This window comes from Diadema setosum, chromosome 4 (genome assembly GCF_964275005.1).
Source record: "Diadema setosum chromosome 4, eeDiaSeto1, whole genome shotgun sequence".
Lineage (NCBI taxonomy): Eukaryota > Metazoa > Echinodermata > Echinoidea > Diadematoida > Diadematidae > Diadema > Diadema setosum.
The window spans coordinates 29,242,882-29,266,482 of NC_092688.1; the positions used below are offsets into that span (position 1 = coordinate 29,242,882).

Below are 23,601 nucleotides of genomic sequence, written 5' to 3' on the forward strand. Positions count from 1 at the left end.
ATGTGAATCATTAAAAACACTAGAGACCGGGGATCTCGCGCTCACCTGAGTACTTTGGTATCGAAAGTTCACCTTCCATGCATTCTTGCAGACTCTTACCTGAGAACACTGGAAACTTGGGGGGGGGGGGAAGCTTTGAGAGCTGGAGGCATGGTGTCCATTTGCATATTATATCCTATCACGCTGGTAAAAGTACCAAGTATACTGTACTTTATGGAATGTTGGACTATGCAGTTTGAAAAAAAAAAAGACTTAAAGCTCTATTACTTCTGATTCTAGGAAGAATATTATTGAGTATTCCTTAATCTAGGAGGTTTGGGCCCCTGTGGCCCTATTGGCCTCAAAGGAATGCATGGTGCCCATTCAAACACTTTGAGATCATATCCCCCTAGGAATGCTACTTGCCAACTTGGGTGAAAATCCACTGTGTTGCTTTCAGCAAGAACATGAAAATGTACAATTTAGGTCTGCATTTGGATCCCTCTCCCCACCCCCCCCCCCCAACTCAACTCCAAGGGGGGGGGGGTGGGGAGCCCTGGATCTGCAATGAAAAAAACTTGGAACTACAGTCATCAATGTACTAACTCATAGTAACTTTGCTTTGGGAATTGGGCCCCCTAGGGGCCCCAAAGGGAAGCAGGGTGCCCTGTTGAACAAATTGAGATCTTAACCCCCATGCATGCTACCTGCCAAGTTTGGTGAATATTTATCAAGGGGTTTTCAAAAAGAAAACAAACATGTACAATATAAGCCACCATTGGGACCCCCCCCCCCCCCCCCCCCGGTCCAAAGGGGGGGGGGGGTATCCCTGATTCTGCCATGAACAAACTTGAAACAACAGTCATCAATATACTGACTCACTGTATTAACTAATAGCTCAATCACTTCTGCCCCCCCCCCCAGGTGGGGCATGGCGCCCATTTGATGGAACTGAGATTCTATCCCCCTAGGGATGCTACCTGCCAAGTTTGGTGAAAATTCATTGCGGGGTTTTCAAGAAGAAGATGAAAATGTAAAAAGTTTACGCATGACGGACGATGAGGGATCGCAATAGCTCACTTGAGCCTTCCGCTCAGGTGATTGGTGAGCTAAAAAACAATGACATCTTGATCAGATACCATCTTTTACCCCTTTTATACTGGGCGTTAGCTCGCTTCAGGTGCGGACCTGAAGCGAGCTAACTCTCAGTATAAAAGGTCGAAAAATAGTCTGAGCTAAAGGTAGTCCCCTCTAGGGGGGGTGGATCAGGTCAGCTTCAGAAGCGAACTAACTTCAGTACAAAAGGTTCACGAGTTTAGCCACGGCTAAATCCACTGACCCGTGACCGGAAAGCGTAACCAGAAAGCGTGTACGGTGCTTCCGGGTTGCCAATATGTACGTTTACTGCTGTACTGTTGCCACCGGCGCGCTGTGTATTACGCAGCGCATTGGTGTGTTCGCTGTTCGGTAAAACTCTCAATGCAATGAACTCTTTGAACTAGCAAACAACATGATTAAATCGTAAGAAAAAAAAAATAGGCCAGCTCAGTACGTATACACTATACATGTGAAGAGTTTGATTGCAAAACGCAATAGATCCTTTTTCACTGAATTGAGAAAAATAAGATTTTCTATTTCAAATATTTCTTGAAAAATAAAACCCATGATTTTTTTGATTGAGCTCTATGAAAATATCAAAATCACACATTGAGCTAAAATCTAAGTATGCAAGATTTTTGGGTAAATCAATGAATTTGAATGATTTCTTATCAAAATGCAATAAATCCACAGTGTCCTTTCATTGCAAAACGCAATAAATCCAAGCTGTCCATTATGCAAGTGTATTTTTTTAATTAACACTTTAGAGTGGCTTTGGGCAGCAGGTACATCAGAAGCACACAGAAACAAACACATTCAAACACACACATACACACACACACACACACATACATGTTTATGGCGTCAACCGTGGACCAAGTTTAGTGCTATGCAATAGAGGACGTATGTAGAATATAATCTAATTAGCGCTTTTGAATTTGAAAACAATTAATTAACTGCTTAGAATAATTATTTTTTATAAATGCGCTAATATTTTATTATATTAATATATATCTTTAATATTTGATGTTATGCATTCAACTGTGGACGTTCTACAAGTGCGCATGTGCAAATCACCATCACACGTTACACAAAATGTACCTCACACCGCGGACGTACCCGCAAACAGGTGCAATAACCGACGGTCCTTGATCTCATACCGATATAGACATATGCTGGATATCGGTAGGCCCTATACGTGCCGAACCAGTTTTTGGGAAAACTTCGCTTGAAATACCGTTAGTGAGCGGTTAAGCAGCTACATTAATTTCAGTCAGAGACTGGGGGGAGGGGGGGGGGGTAGGGGGCGGGGCGGAGGTCTGCACTCAAACATGAAAATGACATAGGGATTGGAATGCATTGCAAGTTACCATTGGAATTGAAACAAAAACCAACGTTTGTAAGCTTTAAAAACGCACTTGACCGAAACTGTTACTTGACAACTTTTTCAGTTTCCCTCTTTTGTATGGGCTTCTCTCTCCCTATCTCTCCTCTCTCTCCTTCTCTCTCTCCCTCTCTCTCTGTGTTTCTCTTTCTGTCTGTCTCCCTCATTCTCTCTCTCTCCTGAACTCTCATTTCTTTTTTCGTCTCTTTCATTTTAAACTACGGCGATGTACTTGTATAATTGTACATGGTTATCTTTGATTGATCATGTTTGTTTCTGTCGAAATGTGTGCCGCAGTTTCATCAACATGTTATTGTTTTTTTCTATATTTTTTTGTTTTTAAGTATGAGTTTTGTTTGTTTGTTTGTTTTGTTTTGTTTTTTGGCTTCTTTGTTCATTTCTGTATAAAATGTATATCTATGTTGTATTTTTTATCCGCACGGACCTGCGGAAGAACAGCCTTCGGGCTGAAGTATGTGCCGTGCATAAATAAATGAATGAAATGAAATAAAAAAAAAAAAAAAAAAAAAAAAAAAACCTTTAGCTGACCATCTCAACGGAAAGGAGGGGAGTGCTTTAGGTGATACACCCCAAAAAATAGAAAGTCGTTTGGGCACTAAAAAAAAAATTGTGTGGGTCTTTGTGTAGGCCTATATACCACGTCAGGCTAAATTCAAATTCAAATTCAAAGTTTATTTCATTTTTCGACAAAACATATGTTCCACTTCTTTTGATAACAGAGAATAAGGTAAATAATAAGAACATAGTGAAATGAATAGACTGTACAATTGAGGACCTATAGTAATCATACATTGTATAAAAAAAAGAAACAGAAGTGATCAAAGTGAAGTACATGTATACCGTTGCTTACAGTGCGAAAAATGGAGGGACCCACTAAAAAGACACTAAAAAGACCCACTATTAAAAAAGAAAGAAAGAGAGAGAGAGAGAGAGAGAGAGAGAGAGGCTGTTCAAAGGTAAACGTAGGTAGGCCTAATAATTTTGATGTATAAGGGTAAGAGGGTAAAAAAGGGAAAAGGGTAAATTTTGGGATTTTTGTGACAAATAAAAAAATTTTTGCCATTGGGTGACAAATTGTAAAATGGTGTGTTATCGGGTGACAGTGCCCCCCCCCCCCCCTAGGGGGGGGGGGGGGTCTTTTTGATCGCACGTATGAACTGAATGTTGATTACCTATAGACGGTAATTTAATATAGGCCCTGCCGACATCCTACAATGGGCAGAGCTGTCTACCGGTGAGATCGAGGACCGTATATTACATCATTATCACAGATACCACAGTACATCCGCGATGTACGGTAATAATTTGTGTGACGTACGTGTGATCGTGATTTGCGCAAGCGCAGTTGTAGAACGTCCGCGGCTGAATGCCAAGTAGATAATTGCACTCGAATCTAGATCGTTTAAATTATTCTATCAGTTTTTAAGATCAAACGGGATAAACAAATTATATTCTACATAGGCTACATGTACGTCCTCTATTGACTAAAACCAAACTAAAAAAAAATAATAATAATAAACCCCAAAGCTCTCATAAAGCAAAATAAACTTGTGCTACCACTCTCGCTAGCATTGAGTTACCCTTCCTAGCGGAGGTCTTCGGGGATAACTACTACAAGGTACAAGGTACTGCATATAGCACTAACCTACATTTGGACGAGCCGTAATTACCGTTGTTCAAGGGTCGGGTCCCGTCACTTTCACGGAATTAAATCACATGGGGGGGGGGGGGGGCTACTTTTAAAGGGACTGATGTATACAATAATCCAATTGGAATGTTATCCCATTTTAACCCCTGGCTTTTACCCATGCACCTTCTTCATATATTGGAACTACCGTCATGACCATGTGACCAATTACATCAAAACACACCAGTCGTTAAGATTTGCATGCCATATTATAATGAACATATTTTTTTTTTTTGATATGTATACAGGTGTATTCTAGACTTGTATCGCCCTTTTTATGAAATGTGCTGGTGGATTACTAGCAATTGCATGAGATGAATATGTTTTGATGTGTTCCCCCCCCCCCCCCCAAGGGTGGTGGGGGGCGAGTACACGGCAACATAATTTAGGCCCTGCCGATATTCGCCACCAGTATGAGATCGAGGACCGTCCGGTTATCGCAGATACGTCCGCAGTGTGAGGTATATTTTTTGTGACGTGTGATCGGGAGTTGCGCAAGCGCAGTTGTGGAACGTCCGCAGTTGAATGCAAATTTAAACATTCAAAATTGATAATTGCTCTGAATCTAGCTCGTTTAAATCATTCTTAACAGATTTTAAATTCAACAGGGCTAAATACTTTTGTTTCTACATGCTTGTACGTCCTCTACTGCATAGTACTAAACTCCATTTGGAGGAGCCCTAGTTGTTCAAGGGTCCCTGTCACTTTTGCCAATTTCAGTGGGTCACGTGCCAACTGGTTTCAATGGGGACAAATTCTATTGTTTCACTTTCCATGTACAACAGTACTCCCAATTGTCAATGTGTATTCAATAGGGATCTCCAATGGGGATTCAATTGGATATTCATCCTTGGATAGCCAAATAAGAAAATTATTGTTTCATTTGGAACACAAATTAACAGTTGGCCATATTTTGGTTATAGGTACGGTATGTGCAATGAAACTTATGTACACTGGGGCATAAGCATGGATGTTCCCCCCCCCCCAAAAAAAAAAAAAAAAGATGTATATGTTCCTTATTAGTCCTCTGTAACACCACTCTTTTCTTAGTAATTTCCTTTCTTATTTATTTAATTCATTCAATGCACAACCTTCATGCCACCACTAAAGAAGTTTTGTCATTTATTAAGCTTTGTTCATACTTCCACCGCAATGTGATATGTGTTACCAATATACATATTAACAATTTTCTGCCAAAACTCATCACAACAATGAAACTTTATTACGATATCTCAATGCTGTGATTTGGAAATAGATTGACATTCCTTCAACTCAACTCAACTGCATCGCAGTGCAGTGGAAGTATCGTTCTTATCGTTCCAGGTTTTTTTGTTTGTTTTTTTTTTATCCGAGTTTGTCTCGTCACGGAAGTGGCCGGAATTACCTCACAGCACTCACAGCAATGGTTCTCACACCTTCTCGGCACCTCTACCAATTTGGGGCATCCTCCATTCTTAAGCCAATCTTCCAGGGGGCATTTCATGAAGCATTTTGTCCGACAAGTTGTCGGACAAATTGGGCTCTCAGCCAATCAAATGCAAGGATTTCAATAGCTTGTAACAGTTTGTCAGAAAAATATCCGACCAAAATGCTTTATGAAATGCCCCCCCCCCCCCGAGCTCTTAATTCCTCCACCTGCCTCTTTCCCTCTTTCCACATTTTCTTTGGTCGATCTCCCTTGCTTTCGTAGCTCATTTACTTTAAACTGTGACACCTTCCTCAGGACATCCTCCTCCTTCTTCCTCAACACATGTCCATACCATCACACTCCATTTGCCTTTGCCAGCTGTTCCACTGATTCCTTCAACCCAAGCATCTCCATTATATCCTCAGCCACCCAGTGCCCAGTCACTGGGTATTCCCCTCCCCTCTTGCACAACCTGACACTTATAGTTCCATCATCACAACAACCCCTATCTCTCCACTTGAAATAATCATATCTACATCAAAAGACCTTTGAGTTTGCAAGAATCTGGTTAGAACAAAGAAACTAATATACGTCCAGTCTGACGCACATTTAATTATTGGATGCATGAAATTTGTCCCAGGCAAACTAGGACACTAAAGGGACATTGTATTCCACACCATTGCAACTCTACAATGACGAAAAAACAAAATATCCAGCTAAACAGTAAGTGCGCGATCAGAAAACATTTGTTAAACAGTCCACCATGTCAGTTGGATGTTTATAAAGGTCTAAACTTTAAACAACATTCACATTATGTCACTTCAAATTGACAGATGACACTTGCAAGCTTTGTGGGACATTACGCTAATCTCAGCCTAATGTCACACTGTCCTGAATGTTAACTCCCGATGAACACAAGATTATGGAATTTTTAGAATTTAGTGATCAGGAAGGTGCTCCAGGAGGCCCAAAAACACTACCAGCGGTCACACGATGTTTTCAAAAGCCAACACAAATGACTACGGCAACACCAATGTGACATTTTCCACAATCGTGTGTCCACCGGGAATCAAAATCGGGGCAGTATGATGCCTGCTTTAATGTTGCATGGCTTTGACCTGAACTGTGTAAAGACCTGTTCCTTCTCCTCTGGCCACTCAGTCAATGTACTCTGGAATTAAATGGCACATACATGTAACACTTCTACCACGAGTGGCATATTTTCCCTCTACACAACAGACACAATGTCTCATTGAAGCAATACCAGCAAAACTCAGAAGCAAAAGTGTACCTTCACATGGCAAGAATTAGATTTAATCACTGTTATACAAATTGAAGCACGATATCAGACATGTGTCTAGCATGGTGCCGTAATTCTGTGCTCTAATGTACCTTACCCTTCATTATCGTTCTAATATACTTCAATTATGGATGATATTTGCATCAGACAGATTTTATTGTAGTTCTATTTTTGGTGACAGTGCAGTGATTGAGTGAACATAAATGTCCGAATGCAATAGCAATGCGAAGGTGTCATGCCTCAACATACATGATGCATGCACAAAGACAGCAATCATTGCAAATTATTCAAATACATACTATGTAGTCCCGTTTTTACTGACACAATAAAATTAACAGACTATAGCTCATGTGTGCTACTTTTACAGCACACAAACACTCTACATGTCATGTACATTCCCACTGCACATTCCTCATTTAAATGTAAAAAGAGTGCAGTGACAACCATCTGAAACACCTCGAGTGTTGTTTTTTTTTTTTTAATTCATGTGACTTTCAGTATCTGTATTGATATCCTAGTCATTCTAATTTGCACTCTAATGTCATTAGACTCCTTGCACATTTATGCATGTAATTGCTAAACACCAATTTCAGTCATTGGAATTGTATTCACATTCGGAGTGTTTGGGTGTAATTATACAATATAAGACAAATAAGCTGTAACTACTAACTACTTTACAAATGTCTAAGGATTTATAGCTAATATGCCAAATACAAACAATGAACATCTTAAAACATTTAAAAAATGCATCAACGAGTGGGTAACACAAGCCAATATACCATTACACTGCCACCTGAAAGTCGGCATGCACTGTACTGACACAAACTAATCCCTTCATAGAATTCTAATTCCACCTGAATGAAGTTCAATCATTACCATTTATTAAAACTATCTCAATTCATAATCTAGCTTTTCCTTGACCCTGTACACTCTTAACAAAATATTAAATTCTCAAATGGTAATAGATATGTCATGTGGTTAGAATCTTAAATATTCTAAACTAAGCCTATGTAAAGATAATTACAAAACCTTCAAACTTTTAAGAGCCTTCAAAAGGTTCTTACCAATAGATGTCCCTTATCTCATTTTTTTTTTTTTTTTAAATGTCCCCTCAAGAACTCTGAGGTACCCAGGTTTCTAGGTTCACCTCTCACAACAATTCCTAAACATTTTTGGTTCTAATTCAAGTTTACTATTTTTTTTCTACAAATTGATCTACCATATGTGAGGAATCGGCTCTCTGATTTGATCAAACCAAGAGTGCAGCTTTATGTTCACAGATGTCTGTGAGTAATTGTATTATGTCATTTTCTTCAATTCTCATCTTTTTACCAATTTTTAGTGGAAATAACAAGTTACAACATATACCTCAAATACAAGGTACTGCAAAATTAGAATTCACTGTTGCAATCAATAAGTGGTCCCTTTAAAAAACACTTTATATTGTTGAGGTATTGACCAATAGTCATTACCAATGTTCTCAACAAAAATCCATGAAACTACAACTACTGGGCTAGTCGATAAAGTGTGAACTTGCCAACAAGAAGTGAAATATTCTAATGGAATAAATCTACACACCTTTTTATTTGGGCTTATTCAACCACACGTGCTTGTTTTGCATTTGCGTTCTCAAGGTCAAAATTGTAATTACATTGCATCAAAATGGCTCACTTCATTTGTGGAAAACTACAAGATAATACAACAAAATCTTCAAAATCATAACCACTGTGACGAGTCACATATAAAGTGTGAGCTTGCAGACAAGTAGGCCTACGAAATTTTAATGGAATAAATCTACATGTGGTTTTAATTAGGCTTAACTCAACCACAAGTGTTTGCATTGTATCTGGGTTCTCAAAGTCAAAAGCATATATACATTTTTATCAAACTGACTTGATTCTTTTGTGGAAAACTATATGATATCCTGTATTGTAGAAACTACAATATAATACAATATAATACGAAATCTTCAAAACCATAACCATACTGTGGCGAGTCACATAATAAAGTGTGAAACTGCCAACAAGTGCAAGACATATGAATATAATAAATCTATTTTCGTTTTTAGGCTCAATTCAACGACAGGTGCTTGCATTGCATCTGGGTTCTCAAGGTCAAAAGTGTATATACATTCCATTAAAATGACTCACTTTTGGCCCCAACAATTGCAGGCGCATACTTTTGATGAGAAACTTTTTGAGGTGAAGTTACTTTAAAAAAGATGATTCAATTATGCAACAAAATAGGCCTACCTGATAAAATAAACAAGTTTGAAATTTGTTCATACTTGGAAATGATCCATGATCTACAAAACAGGATCAATTCTTCATGTAGGATAAACAATCTTATTTTTGTAGTAATTAAGATCAACAAGCATTATATCACCACATAATCATATTATAGGCCTACATACTTTTTTTTTTCTGAAATCAGGATTTGCTAAGAATGAGCAAGCCCACTATTGTTATGGACAATTGCCTAATTGATTTTTTAGTTGAGGTTCAGGACAGTTGAAGAATGTGGTCCTCCTAATCTGGTGTTGACAGATTATGATGCCACACTTCCTCATATGTACCAACATGCTAACTTCTTAAAATTTTTGTGTGCCATTGCCTCTCATTTATATTTCCATCATTTCACCTCATTTGAAATTTGAAATGTACCAAACTTGTCAACATAATTTTCTGTGAATTTGTATATCTACATGTCAATCAATCGAACACATTTTCTGGTAGTTTACGTCATTTACATGCCCTACATGTATTCATACTTGATCATAAACTAATGCATATACACTGCAATCGAGGCTGAAGTGAAATACACTTTATTATTTTGCTAGTGCTTCAATTCAACTATTCACCAGCAAGACTCACTAGTAACCCAAATTCATACATGTATTTCACTTGTTAAGTGACCTCCAGTGTCTATTTCATGTGTTGTTTCCCCTAATTTCCTTGCATTTCACCATTATGCACTGGTCTTTGCCCAGTTTCTTACAGCCATATTGAAGTGCAAGCCCATTTCCATTAGAAGACAAACCATTGATTCTACACTGGAAACTTCTTCATACTTAAATAAATATCAAGACAAGAAAAAGTTTGTCCCACATTAACTTTTCTACATCTGTAACCAATGAGTTAAATGTTGATCTTTTAAATCGCAAAACAAATGTTGCATATATTTGTGCTCATCTTCAATTTTTCTTTTTAGCCAAATCTTGTGTGACAAACTGTTTTCTTTTGTTTTGTATTTACTATCAGTAATGTGTAATGGTTTGCAAATACAGATGAATAATCTTGCATCTCTATGAAAACAGGCAATTTACTGCAGTTCATTTCATTGTGGAAGTTAAGTGGACATAAAATGTGATAAATACAACACCAACCTTGTGGCGTTGTGCCACTGCGTCCATTATCACATAATTTGCAAAACAAATTCAAGCCGTATGATCCATCACTGTCCATGGCCACAATGAAATAACATGATTATGCAATGTAGGTCTAGTCCACCTACTACATGGAGAGCTTGTTCTTAAAAACTTCATTTAGTATGTATCTATTGATTTGGAAACATCAAAACAGTTACAATCTGGTATTCTTGACTCGATACAGCTGAAAAAAGAATATCCATGTTAGATCCTATCCAAGAAATCTAATGGATCCGCCTTTCTAATCTGATTCCTTACAAAATCTTTTATGTTGTGCCAATCCCGTCCCCGTAGTGATTTTTCACACTTAAGGCACTCTTCACACTGAGCTTTTCCTGGTAAACTTGTTGTTTCAAAACAGGTCTTCAGTCTCTTTGCTACAGCCAGTTTCTCTTCTTTAGTCCATGGTCTCTTTCTCTTCTGACCCCTTTCTCGTTTCGTACCTTTCACTTTGGAACCTGAATGGCAAAAACGACAAACGTTTACATTTGAATTTATCCAGCAAAAAATGTTACTTGTAATTTCATAGGCATGAATGGCGTTCCAGGAAATGGAAAACTCATTGGCTTGCTACTGTTACTTTCAATCAGAGGTAGGTTATACATAGAGTACAAGGCTTGTAATTTAGGCCCCAGTCCCATATAGTTAGAGAATCAACACGGCAGTCCTGGACCATACATGGTGGCTACAAGGACCATACCCCCCCCCCCCCCCCCCAGATGTCTCCCCGCACCATCAAGCCCCAGTTCCATATATACTATACAGGCCAAAAGTTTGGACACACCTTCTCATTAAAAACGTTTTCTTTATTTTCATGAGCACCCTTTCTTGTAATTACTGCTTTGAACACTTTTGGCATTCTCTCGATGACCTTCAAGAGGTAGTCTCCTGAAATGGTTTTGTCACAGGTGTGCGTTACTAGGGTGAATTACACTGTATACAGTGGATTTTTGTTGTTGTTGTTGTTCTATCAGCAGGATTGGAATTATCAGTTGTGTTGTGCAGAAATAAGTTTAGTACACAGCTGACAGCCCTATTCGACAACTGTTAAATTTCATATTATGGCAAGAACTATAATGAGCTTTTAGAAAAATGAGTGGTCATCATTACTTTAACAAATGAAGGCCAGTCAGTTCAGAAAACTGCAAAAACTTTAAATATGTCCCCAAGTGGAGTCCAAAAACCACCAAGTGCTACAACGAAATTGGCACACATGAGGAAAGACTCAGGAAAGGAAGACCACGAGTCACTTCTGCTTCTGAGGATAGTTCATCCGAGTCACCAGCCTCAGAAATCGCAAGTTAACAACGGCTCAGATCAGAGACCAGGTGAATGCCACACAGAGTTCTAGCAGCAGCCCCATCTCCAGAACAACAATTAAGAGGAGACTGTGAATCAGGCCTTCATATGGTAAAATACATTTTTGTACCTGCTAGGGAACCACATGTAGGGGTGTTGCCATAATAATAGGGATACTGACCAGTGACCAGCGACTAGTAACCAGCTGTAATAGTGTGTGTGTTCATGCAAAACATGTCATATGGGGTACTGACAAGAATAAGACATAATGGCGGTCTTTATTGCATTTTCCTTATTTGGACTCCACAAGAAAAACAAAATAAAGGCCATCAGTATGTCTTAAACTTTGCTCTGTACCCTATATGACATGGTTTACAAGAGCACACACACACTGCCATCATGAATAAACTCGAATTATCACTTTAAACAATGTGATGAATTCCCCAACCTAACACTAAGGGAATTAAGCTCAACTAGCAATTATTTTACAAAAAAAAAAAAAAAAATACCATGGCAATGTCAAATTTTTATTTTTGGTTCCGTTGAAATAACATTCAATTTGGCTCTGCGTCACTGTGTGAGCAAAAAGCTGCAATATAGCAAGACTATTTTCTTACCAGATTTGATCACTGCCTTTACTCTTCTAACTGCATTTTCTTTGTCAAACTGGCCAACATCAGAATGCTGTAGCTGGCTAGCATCCGTTGATACTTCAGCATCCATGACTATGTCCTCTTCATCAGCATCATGATCTACATCTGGATCAAGGGCATCGTCTAGTGGTACTTCTGGAAATGCAAATTCAAATTGGAGAATAAGATGCAAGAAATCATTATAAAAGAGGCACTTCACAAACCACAAAGGTTCCCAGCCTTATGGTAGTAAAAGGGGACATCATTGCAATCAAAAGATACCAGAATTGTATCTAAGTAAGCTCAAAATAATTATGTGGTAAACGACACTCAGTTTTGGGGGGAATTTCAAGGATTAGCTCATCAAACTTTTGATTATGAAGGTGAAAATCAGTAAACATATTTACACCAAAACCACAAGATACTAAAATCTTTTAAATTTTAGCCAAGAACACCACCTCACATCATTGTCGTATTGGGTCATGTAACATTCATAATGATAAATTATCAGGTAGTTGAGTAAATGGGTTGACATATTTTTTTAATTCTGTCACTACTTTGCCTTATCATGAACTGCCTGTTGGCCTGATACTAGATTGTTCTTCAGTGGTTTAGTAGTATAAAATTATCAAAAAATATATCTCTAGATTTATATGTTCTTATTAAGTTATAAGCATCAGCTTCTGGAATTAACTATATTGGTTCTGATCTAAAATCATTTACACACTTAGACCTCTCCTTTTCCTTCTCTATTCTTCCCTGCTCCTCTTTCTTTGTTCTTCGTTGTCCAGTATCTGTCTGAGGGCATTTCCTCAAATTCTGTTATTTCTGTGTATTGAGTTATTGTTGTTGTTGTCGTCGTTATGTTTTTTGTGGCCGATTGCATATCTTCCTTTCCATTCAATTTTCCTGGCACACCTGGCGTAGTAAGTCTATGCTTGTGCGCGATAACCGCACGGTGAATGAATGCATGTAATTATCAGACTGTGATCTTCTCTTCGCTCAATTTTGGGAGCCACACGATTGGTCTGGACTCTAGAGCTCTATGTGCTGTTCCCGAAATGTGTCATTTCGTCTAATAATGGGCCCAAGCCCTGTATACCACATGTTCTATGCACATTAAGTTCCACGCATTAAAGAACATCAATTATAACCGCATTATCTCTCACCCAATAATAACATTTCAGTCAAGCTTCCCAGAGTATATTAAGTGAATATTATTTAGTTGATAACATGCCTTCTCCTTCATCAAGCTGAACCTCATCAAGAGTTGATCCATGAAGTTTACCAAGGGAGCCTTTGTCCATGCACATGAGAATCTTGGAAACCTTAGCTACTTGCATGACATGATCGGGAAGACGGTAAAAGTTCCGGTGAATGCGCACATCGTGTCCCATAAAATTGGCCAGCACATCAAGCTCATTGTCTCTTAAGTTCATCACTTGTGAGACCGTGGCAATATGCTTGCGCAACCTTGTAGATGTTATGTACGAAGGCTTGCTTGCACCACAAGATATGCTGAATTTCCTAACCACATCACTCCCTCTGATGTGGCCATTAGAACTTGTCAGGGCAAACACATAAGGATTGGTCTCATACACACCAGCATCTCCTCTCTTAGCAACCAACAAGTCCATACTCCTTTTCATCTCACTTGTAAGAAGAACAGGAACTGCACGTTGTTTCTTCCCCACAATTTCCAGACGCCACAGGTTTTTACCGAGTTTTGCTTCCCATTTGGACAGGCCATAGTCGTCAGTCACCTCATCACCTTGCTTACACTTGCTGAAGTCATCTAGTTTCATTTTGCTGACTTCTCCAGATCGTTTCCTGTTAAACACTATTATGGATGTCAATGTCAGCTCAGCTAGGTATCTGTACTCCTTAGATATGTCCTCATCTGTTGTCTCTTCATTGAGTTTTGTGATGACTTCTTCAGTCTCAGTTTTCAGATATGATGTAAGTTTAACTACATCCTTTGTGACAGGTAGGTAAGTAGGATTGTTCCTCTTATTCTCATTCAGGGTGCGTAATGCGTGACTCGTACTGGCCTGTTGCTCACATTCAGACTTGCTGGGATTTGGTGATCCTTGTGCCAACTTGCCCAATGGCTGATGTCACTGCAGGAGTATGCAGTGAGTACTATATTTTGATTTAATGCTTTGCAGTAGTCTGCACCTTTGATATAGTGCATTGCATGCACACTGTACAGATTATGCAGGATCAAATTGTGGGAAACTCTACCTCTGAGCAAGCATTGCCAGCAGTGATAATCCCATTTTATAGTTTCCCCTCCCCATTCATGGGTTTGGCTAGACTAAACATTCTGTCCAGCTCTTGACCACCAACCCCTGCCCGTAAACAATGTTCCCATTCATGGTCAAGTTCTGAGCTATATGACTCAAACCCCCTTTCTTTGTCTCTGGGGTATGATGTAAAGGTCCTTGGTAGTATAGCTTGGTAGTACACTGTATATAGCTTTGACATTCTAAGCCAAAGAGTCAGTTTAATGTTCAGTTTGGACGAGAGAGGTGTTCTGTGTTGAAGCTCTCAAGCCAGCAAGCGACCGCTTTTCAGTTAGTTACTACAGACTGTTTACAGGCCCCAATTGGTAAGTTTCACATTATATACATTATTTCTTCCACAAGCATTTGTGTAATATAACGAAAGCTGAAATGCATCTCAATATTGTAGTATTATGTTTGCAGTAGTTAAATACCACATCAGAGACTGAAATTTGTATTAATTTACAGCTTGAATTAAGAAGAACAGTTGGTGGAATTGTTAGAAGGTAGTGAGTCATGTTAGTATACAAACATGTCAGTGTCATAATATGTGTGTTAGCTGATTTAGCTTAAATCATTAAGTTTCATGATTATTTTAGTGTTGCTGTTGTGTTTAGAATATGGGTCAGTGTATTAGGTTATGTGCATTTAGATAGGTTGGTTGACCTTAATTGTGTGGGATAGTGACGTACTTCTGTGTTCTGTTAAGTCTGTGCTAGTTAGTTCGGAATAGATCAGATCACGATGACTTATAATAATCGTTTTTGTGTATAGAAAGGAAGCATAATATAAATTATACATGCATTATTGGTGATGATGACGCATTTTATGTGCTCAACTAAATGTTAACTACAGTGTTATTATAAGGATTATTTGTTGTTTGAATTAGTTTAATTATGTTATTAATAATTAGCAATTGGCAGTTGTATCTAAAAACAGATAACATGGTAATGTGTTGTTAAAGGTTAAATGTTTCAACATTATGAATCATTTATGATACAGAATTCAATAAGGTATTGATTAAGTGAGTGAAGGAATCAAAGTAGTATGAGGTATTATTAGTGGTACCATATTCACTAGGGTAAATTACGAAATGATGAATGCATTTATTGAGATCACATAAGTTTGGAATCTTAGAATGTTACATGAATACTCATATTAGTTGTTCAATTATTTCATCATTTTACAGAAAGTTATCTTGAAACCTGTACACTTGAATACGACTTGACGTCATGTCATGGACCTGCATCTGAGCAACAAGACGTTGAATAAAGCTGCACCCATTTAATTCAAGGAACAGTGTTTTATGAATAAACTTCTTTGGAGTTTTACGCGTTGTTTTAAAGGAAACTCCTCACAAGCGTGAGGCAGCCACAGCTGATGACACATGTGACATTCAGCTGATGTCCCTGCTTGTTCAAGTTGCTCACTCTCTTCCTCTGATGCATTATTGCTGTGATTTGGTGAAGTTTGATCCACATACTTTCTCCAGGATTTGTGTGGGATAAACTCTTCATCTTCACTATCTGTGCTTACATCCTCAGACTCGGGAACATAGTCATCATCTGTCAGTTGGTCACTTTCTCCCATTGAAACCACAGAAGGACTGCTCATACCCCGACTGCCATCTGCATCTGTTCCCTTTTCACCAACGAGATAACATTCCACTGATGTCCCAGTTTGTTCAAGATCATCATGTTTCCCCTTTGATACCTCAGAATGATGGCTCAAACCCTGACTGCCATCTGCGTCTGTTCCATTTTCATGCACTAGATCACATTCCGCTGATGTCCCAGTTTGTTCAAGATCCTTATTTTCCCCCTTTGATACCTCAGAAGGACTGCAGAAACCCTGACTGCCACCTGTGTCTGTTCCATTTTCATGCACTAGATCACATTCCGCTGATGTCCCAGTTTGTTCAAGATCCTTATTTTCCCCCTTTGATACCTCAGAAGGACTGCAGAAACCCTGACTGCCACCTGTGTCTGTTCCATTTTCATGCACTAGATCACATTCCGCTGATGTCCCAGTTTGTTCAAGATCCTTATTTTCCCCCTTTGATACCTCAGAAGGACTGCAGAAACCCTGACTGCCACCTGTGTCTGTTCCATTTTCATGCACTAGATCACATTCCGCTGATGTCCCAGTTTGTTCAAGATCCTTATTTTCCCCCTTTGATACCTCAGAAGGACTGCAGAAACCCTGACTGCCACCTGTGTCTGTTCCATTTTCATGCACTAGATCACATTCCGCTGATGTCCCAGTTTGTTCAAGATCCTTATTTTCCCCCTTTGATACCTCAGAAGGACTGCAGAAACCCTGACTGCCACCTGTGTCTGTTCCATTTTCATGCACTAGATCACATTCAGCTGATGTCCCAGTTTTTTCAAGATCCCTTTTCTCCCCCTTTGATACCTCAGAAGGACTGCAGAAACCCTGACTGCCATCTGTGTCTGTTCCATTTTCACCCACGAGATCACATTCTGCTGATGTCCCAATTTGTTATTATAAGGATTATTTGTTGTTTGAATTAGTTTAATTATGTTATTAATAATTAGCAATTGGCAGTTGTATCTAAAAACAGATAACATGGTAATGTGTTGTTAAAGGTTAAATGTTTCAACATTATGAATCATTTATGATACAGAATTCAATAAGGTATTGATTAAGTGAGTGAAGGAATCAAAGTAGTATGAGGTATTATTAGTGGTACCATATTCACTAGGGTAAATTACGAAATGATGAATGCATTTATTGAGATCACATAAGTTTGGAATCTTAGAATGTTACATGAATACTCATATTAGTTGTTCAATTATTTCATCATTTTACAGAAAGTTATCTTGAAACCTGTACACTTGAATACGACTTGACGTCATGTCATGGACCTGCATCTGAGCAACAAGACGTTGAATAAAGCTGCACCCATTTAATTCAAGGAACAGTGTTTTATGAATAAACTTCTTTGGAGTTTTACGCGTTGTTTTAAAGGAAACTCCTCACAAGCGTGAGGCAGCCACAATAACTTTCAAAGGTGAGATTCAACGCTCGTTATCAATTTAAGTTAATTGATAGCACTGGAACAGTCATCGGAAGTAACTAAGAGGAACTGAAAGGCAAAGATGGCGTCAATCGACGAGGCTTGTAAGTCATCACATAAGCTGAATGAGGATGGCTCAAATCAGGGAGGTGAACTCACCTCCCTGCTCAAATCAAAGTGTCAAGAGTGCCCGCAGTGGGAGGAGCAGAATAAGTAGGTCTGCTAGCAGTCGTGCCAGTTCCAGCCAGTCAGTGAGGAGTGAAAAATTTCATCTTCGCAGAAGGGAAGCAGCGCTGAAAGCTGAGCATGCATTCCAGGAGGAGGAATTGAAATTGAAGCTGCAAAAAGCTGAATTTGAAAGAAATCGGCTGATTCTCGAGCAGGAAGAATCTGCTCTCGCAAGGAGAAAAGAACTAGCCACTATCAAAGCTGAACAGGCAGTAGTCGAGGAGTTTGAGGATGAGCTGGATGAGGATCGTGATGAGGAAATTGTTTTCCCAAATGTGGAGAGGGAGACAAAGGGTGAGGAAATGAAGCGCTTCTTCGCATCTCAGGAAGTTGAAACTCATTCCAGCACTGAATCAAAACCAGCTGCGACAATGCCTCAACCAAACCCACGTAGCAAAGCACCAGAGGGATTGGAGAGAATGTTTACATCACTTGAGGGATGCCTTGCCCAACTTACACGAGTAACTGTCCATCAGAGTATGGCAAGCCAGCAACTTGCAGCATTAAGCCAGCTACCAAAAATCGATGTCCCTACATTTAGCGGGGATCCCCTGCAATATCCATTGTGGAAGAACGCTTTCATTAGTTTGGTGGACAGCAAACCACTGGATAATGCCTCGAAACTGAACCTCCTCTGTGCGTTTGTGTGTGGTAAACCTAAGGAGATCGTCGAACACCACCTACTCATCGGGGACGAGGATGGCTACAAGAAAGCACGCGAGCAGCTGGAAGAGAGATATGGTCACGCGAGCACCATCAGTGTCGCCTTCACCAAGAAGCTAAATTCCTGGGGTAGGATTGGACATCGTGATGCTAGCGGCCTGAGAGACTTCTCAGACTTCCTGGTGAGGGTAAGAGCAAATTCGGCAAAGTGAAACATGCAGAGCTCCACCATTTCTCCGACGCGAGCTACGAGGGATATGGGCAGTGCTCTTATCTCCGACTCATCAATGAACAGGATGAAAGCTGCTGCTCTCTCGTGGTAGCAAAGTCAAGAGTAACACCTCTGAAGCCAGTGACTATGCCCAGACTTGAGTTGACCGCAGCTACAATTTCTGCCAAGGTTAGCAGGTTTCTACGCAGTGAGCTGATGTACGGAGACCTTCAAGAATTTTTTTGGACTGACAGCAGAGTTGTCTTAGGATACATCCAAAATGAGTCCAGAAGATTTCACATCTACGTGGCGAATCGTGTAGAATTGATACACAATGAAACCTCTTCAAGCTCCTGGTTCTACGTCGACACCAACTCCAACCCTGCAGACTGCGCGTCACGCGGTATGACAGCCACGGAACTCTTGAACAGTGACTTCTGGTTTATCAGGACCAAAATTCCTGGAAGGAAAAGGGATCTTCCATCCTCCCAAGGAGGAGGTAAAACCAGACATCAGTGATGAAGACCCAGAGGTGAAGAAGGGGATTAGCTTCTCTACCACTGCAGTGAACATCACCAGTAGACTGAGTACCAGCCGCCTTCATCACATCTCCAGCTGGAATCGTGCAAGGAAGGCAGTTGCCTTGTGTCTACGGCTGAAGAGGAAACTTCAAGAACGACAGGTGAAGCTGAGGAAATCGGTTCAAGTTGCTGGACCACTTCCCAGAGTTGACCTTACCGTGGACGAACTTCAGCGAGCAGAGACAGAAATCTTCCTCTGCCTGCAAAGAGAGCAGTTCCATCAGGAGGAAGACATCCTCCGAAAGCTCCAGTGTAACAAACAGGGAGACCGTGCTGCTGCCCGGTTGAGAAACGACAGCATTAAAACTACCAGCTCGCTGTACCGCCTTGACCCCTACATAGACGAGAGCCAAGTCATCAGAGTGGGTGGCAGAATAAAGAGAGCAAATATCCCTATGGAGGTGAAACACCCTATCATCGTGCCCCGACGTTCACACGTCACAGAAATGCTGATTAGACACCACCATCAGAAGGTGAACCATATGGGTAGAGGGATAACCCACAATCAGCTGAGGCAGTCCGGTTACTGGATCATCGGTGGATCGGCAGCAGTTTCCAGCATTGTGTCGAAGTGCGTGACATGCAGAAAACTTCGTGGTCCCCTGGAGCAGCAAAAGATGGCTGACCTCCCAGAGGACAGGCTGACACCAGCTCCACCGTTCACCTACTGTGCTGTTGATTACTTCGGCCCATTCACAATCAAAGAGAGACGGAGTGAGGTGAAGCGGTGTGGTGTCTTGTTCACTTGCATGGCATCCAGAGGAATTCACCTAGAATCAGCAAACAGTTTGAGCAGTAGCTCATTCATCAACTGCCTGAGACGATTCCTGAGCAGACGTGGCCCCGTGAGACAGATACGCTGTGACAGAGGAACAGCTTTCGTTGGTGCACGCAACGAGCTCCAGCAAGCACTCAAGGAGCTCGATGAAGAGCAGGTTAAAGACTACCTGAAAGAAAATGACACAGACTGGATCCCTTTTGAAATGAACACCCCCCACTCCTCTCACATGGGAGGAGCATGGGAACGACAGATTGCCACTGTGAGACGTGCCCTTGAACCCTTGCTGATAAACTCGTCAAACCAGTTAGATGACGAGTCCTTCCGTACGTTTCTAGCCGAGGTAGAACTGATCGTGAACGCAAGACCACTCACCACAACAAATCTATGCTCCCCTGATGCACCCGAGCCCCTGACACCGAACCATCTGCTGACTATGAAGCCGAAGGTAGTGCTTCCGCCACCAGGAAAGTTTCAACGGGCAGATGACTACTGCAGAAAATGGTGGCGAAGAGTTCAGCATCTCACAAACGAATTTTGGTTGAGATGGAGGAAAGAGTTTCTCATCGAACTCCAGGCAAGGCAGAAGTGGGTGCAGCCAAAACGAGACATCAGAGCGGGCGATGTCGTTATCATCAAGGAAGCTGATGAAGCTCGCCGATGCTGGCCCCTGGGACAAGTAGAGGAAGTCTTCGCTGGCAAAGATGGGCATGTGAGGAAGGTCCGACTTCTCATGGCTACGAAGATGCTGGATACTGAGGGGATGCGCCACCATCGACCGTCGTTCCTCGAGCGACCCATCCAGAAACTGGTAGTCTTGGTTCCGGCACAAAAAGTTGCAACGGGAGAAGAAGTCTCGCGTGCATAGAACACCGATGTAGATGGGAAGACCGGGAGATTCCCAATCAAGGAGCCAAATCAAGTCGAAGAAATCTCACAATTTGTAATGTATTTCCTCATAATGCTTCTCTCTATCTCTTCTCTCTTCCAATCTTTCTCTCTAGCTTGCCTCTCAGGCACTTTTACCCTTTCATCTTTTCACAGCCCACTAGCTGTAAATTTATCTGTTTTATTCTCTTTTAGCATGTCAAGCAACCAGAGAAATGTAACTGTGTTTATTGTTTTAGTGTAACAGCTGTGTATGGCTGTTAAAGGAGCCATGTCACCGCAGGAGTATGCAGTGAGTACTATATTTTGATTTAATGCTTTGCAGTAGTCTGCACCTTTGATATAGTGCATTGCATGCACACTGTACAGAGTATGCAGGATCAAATTGTGGGAAATTCTACCTCTGAGCAAGCATTGCCAGCAGTGATAATCCCATTTTATAGTTTCCCCTCCCCATTCATGGGTTTGGCTAGACTAAACATTCTGTCCAGCTCTTGACCACCAACCCCTGCCCGTAAACAATGTTCCCATTCATGGTCAAGTTCTGAGCTATGACTCAAACCCCCTTTCTTTGTCTCTGGGGTATGATGTAAAGGTCCTTGGTAGTATAGCTTGGTAGTACACTGTATATAGCTTTGACATTCTAAGCCAAAGAGTCAGTTTAATGTTCAGTTTGGACGAGAGAGGTGTTCTGTGTTGAAGCTCTCAAGCCAGCAAGCGACCGCTTTTCAGTTAGTTACTACAGACTGTTTACAGGCCCCAATTGGTAAGTTTCACATTATATACATTATTTCTTCCACAAGCATTTGTGTAATATAACGAAAGCTGAAATGCATCTCAATATTGTAGTATTATGTTTGCAGTAGTTAAATACCACATCAGAGACTGAAATTTGTATTAATTTACAGCTTGAATTAAGAAGAACAGTTGGTGGAATTGTTAGAAGGTAGTGAGTCATGTTAGTATACAAACATGTCAGTGTCATAATATGTGTGTTAGCTGATTTAGCTTAAATCATTAAGTTTCATGATTATTTTAGTGTTGCTGTTGTGTTTAGAATATGGGTCAGTGTATTAGGTTATGTGCATTTAGATAGGTTGGTTGACCTTAATTGTGTGGGATAGTGACGTACTTCTGTGTTCTGTTAAGTCTGTGCTAGTTAGTTCGGAATAGATCAGATCACGATGACTTATAATAATCGTTTTTGTGTATAGAAAGGAAGCATAATATAAATTATACATGCATTATTGGTGATGATGACGCATTTTATGTGCTCAACTAAATGTTAACTACAGTGTTATTATAAGGATTATTTGTTGTTTGAATTAGTTTAATTATGTTATTAATAATTAGCAATTGGCAGTTGTATCTAAAAACAGATAACATGGTAATGTGTTGTTAAAGGTTAAATGTTTCAACATTATGAATCATTTATGATACAGAATTCAATAAGGTATTGATTAAGTGAGTGAAGGAATCAAAGTAGTATGAGGTATTATTAGTGGTACCATATTCACTAGGGTAAATTACGAAATGATGAATGCATTTATTGAGATCACATAAGTTTGGAATCTTAGAATGTTACATGAATACTCATATTAGTTGTTCAATTATTTCATCATTTTACAGAAAGTTATCTTGAAACCTGTACACTTGAATACGACTTGACGTCATGTCATGGACCTGCATCTGAGCAACAAGACGTTGAATAAAGCTGCACCCATTTAATTCAAGGAACAGTGTTTTATGAATAAACTTCTTTGAAGTTTTACGCGTTGTTTTAAAGGAAACTCCTCACAAGCGTGAGGCAGCCACAGCTGATGACACATGTGACATTCAGCTGATGTCCCTGCTTGTTCAAGTTGCTCACTCTCTTCCTCTGATGCATTATTGCTGTGATTTGGTGAAGTTTGATCCACATACTTTCTCCAGGATTTGTGTGGGATAAACTCTTCATCTTCACTATCTGTGCTTACATCCTCAGACTCGGGAACATAGTCATCATCTGTCAGTTGGTCACTTTCTCCCATTGAAACCACAGAAGGACTGCTCAAACCCTGACTGCCATCTGCATCTGTTCCCTTTTCACCAACGAGATAACATTCCACTGATGTCCCAGTTTGTTCAAGATCATCATGTTTCCCCTTTGATACCTCAGAATGATGGCTCAAACCCTGACTGCCATCTGCGTCTGTTCCATTTTCATGCACTAGATCACATTCCGCTGATGTCCCAGTTTGTTCAAGATCCTTATTTTCCCCCTTTGATACCTCAGACGGACTGCAGAAACCCTGACTGCCACCTGTGTCTGTTCCATTTTCATGCACTAGATCACATTCCGCTGATGTCCCAGTTTGTTCAAGATCCTTATTTTCCCCCATTGATACCTCAGACGGACTGCAGAAACCCTGACTGCCACCTGTGTCTGTTCCATTTTCATGCACTAGATCACATTCCGCTGATGTCCCAGTTTGTTCAAGATTCTTATTTCCCCCCTTTGATACCTCAGAAGGACTGCAGAAACCCTGACTGCCACCTGTGTCTGTTCCATTTTCACCCACGAGATCACATTCTGCTGATGTCCCAATTTGTTCAAGATCCTAATGTTCCTTCTTTGATACCTCAAAAGGATCATTACTCAAACCCTGACTGCCATCTGTGTCTGTTCCATTTTCATGCACTAGATCACATT

The 23,601-nt window shown here is 40.3% G+C and overlaps 2 protein-coding genes and 1 long non-coding RNA gene across 3 annotated transcripts in view; all 3 read right to left on the bottom strand.

The window, feature by feature from the left end:
* LOC140227098 (uncharacterized) overlaps positions 1 to 23,601 on the bottom strand; it is a 274,166-nt gene that overhangs the window by 65,200 nt on the left and 185,365 nt on the right. The window lies entirely within an intron of this gene.
* On the bottom strand, positions 6,141 to 12,387 carry LOC140227992 (uncharacterized). Its single transcript, XR_011901065.1, has 2 exons — positions 12,221 to 12,387; positions 6,141 to 10,762 (listed from the first exon to the last, which is right to left on the bottom strand). It is a non-coding gene; the product is annotated as an uncharacterized lncRNA (long non-coding RNA).
* Positions 13,453 to 15,008, bottom strand: LOC140227047 (uncharacterized). The gene has a single exon (XM_072307479.1). It carries the CDS (start codon positions 14,038 to 14,040, stop codon positions 13,453 to 13,455), a length of 588 nt encoding a protein of 195 aa, XP_072163580.1. The 5' UTR covers positions 14,041 to 15,008.